The following is a 1,172-nucleotide window of genomic DNA, read 5'->3' as shown; positions in this document are numbered from 1 at the left end:
TGTTGGTTGGGGTTCAGCAGTCTGTTGCTTTCAAGAAAGTGGGTTATCCGTGATCTCACCACCCTCTCAAATACCTTGATGATATGAGAGGCCATCGAGATCGGTCGGTAGTTCACTGGAAGGGACTTGCTTTCCTTTTTTGAAAATTAGGACAGAAAGTTCTCAGGAATATAACCAGCATCCAGTGAGTTCCTCAACGGATTAGCAAGAGGAGATGCAAATTGGTGTCGACACACCTTCAGGACACAAGCAGGGAACTTATCAGGGCTTACTGCTGAATTGTGTTTAATTTCGTTTATTGCCGCTAAGACATCAGGGGCACCAAACCTTTATGTCCGATATAGGGTGTTGAGGATTAACATCACTGATACAGTCCAGATCGGCAATATCAGAATTGCTAAACACAGAGCAGTACTGTTTCTGCAGTATCTCATTCAAGGTTTTGGCATTATCATGAAGGAAAATGGCAGTTCCACCTTTCCTTCTGTCAACTTGATATATCTGAGCTCACAAGCCAACAAAATGCATGTGAGCAATATAGGAAAGGTATACACTTATATAAAAATATTTCAGGGGTGCTTAACAGATTGTTTCTGTTTTCAGTTGATAACCAACAAACTAGAGGTTGGATGTTTAGGGATGAAGTATTTTAAAATGCATAATGGCTACAACTAAACATTCTCTGTTACTTTCCTGTTTACACTTACTTTATTTTGAATAAGATTCTGACATTAAAAAAGTGACAGAGAGGAACAAAAACGGTAACTTACGAAATTAGTTCTGCACTCTTCGGTTGACTCACATCTAACTTGTCGGGTAGAATCAATCTGGTTTGCTGACGTGGTTGGATCACATAGATCTGATCAAAAAAGATGAAAGAAAATAACTCAACATAGGCACAAGTGTGGATCCATGGTAAGAAGTTTGCTTCCCAACCACATGGTTCTGGATTCAGTCCTACTGAGTGGTACCTTGGACAAGTGTCTTCTATTATAGCTTCTGGCCAACCAAAGTCTTGTAAGTCAATTTGTTAGAGAGAAACTGGAAGAAGCCCGTCGTATATATATATAAATGTGTGTGTGTGTGCGTCTTTGTACGCATGTATATGTCTATATGTATGTGTTTGATCTCCACTACCCTTGAATAAATATATATATATATATATATATATA

General features: G+C 38.7%; 1 protein-coding gene across 1 annotated transcript in view; it reads right to left on the bottom strand.

Moving 5' to 3' along the window:
- The window catches only part of LOC106870759 (cadherin-87A), a 119,297-nt gene that overhangs the window by 16,423 nt on the left and 101,702 nt on the right, over positions 1-1,172 (bottom strand). The window contains exon 35 of the mRNA XM_014916956.2: positions 771-859. Within this exon, the coding sequence (XP_014772442.1) occupies positions 771-859 (89 nt within the window). The remainder of the gene's footprint in view (positions 1-770; positions 860-1,172) is intronic.

Source organism: Octopus bimaculoides, chromosome 2 (genome assembly GCF_001194135.2).
Source record: "Octopus bimaculoides isolate UCB-OBI-ISO-001 chromosome 2, ASM119413v2, whole genome shotgun sequence".
In the NCBI taxonomy this organism is placed as follows: Eukaryota; Metazoa; Mollusca; class Cephalopoda; order Octopoda; family Octopodidae; genus Octopus; species Octopus bimaculoides.
This window is presented reverse-complemented; position numbering and strand designations above follow the sequence as displayed.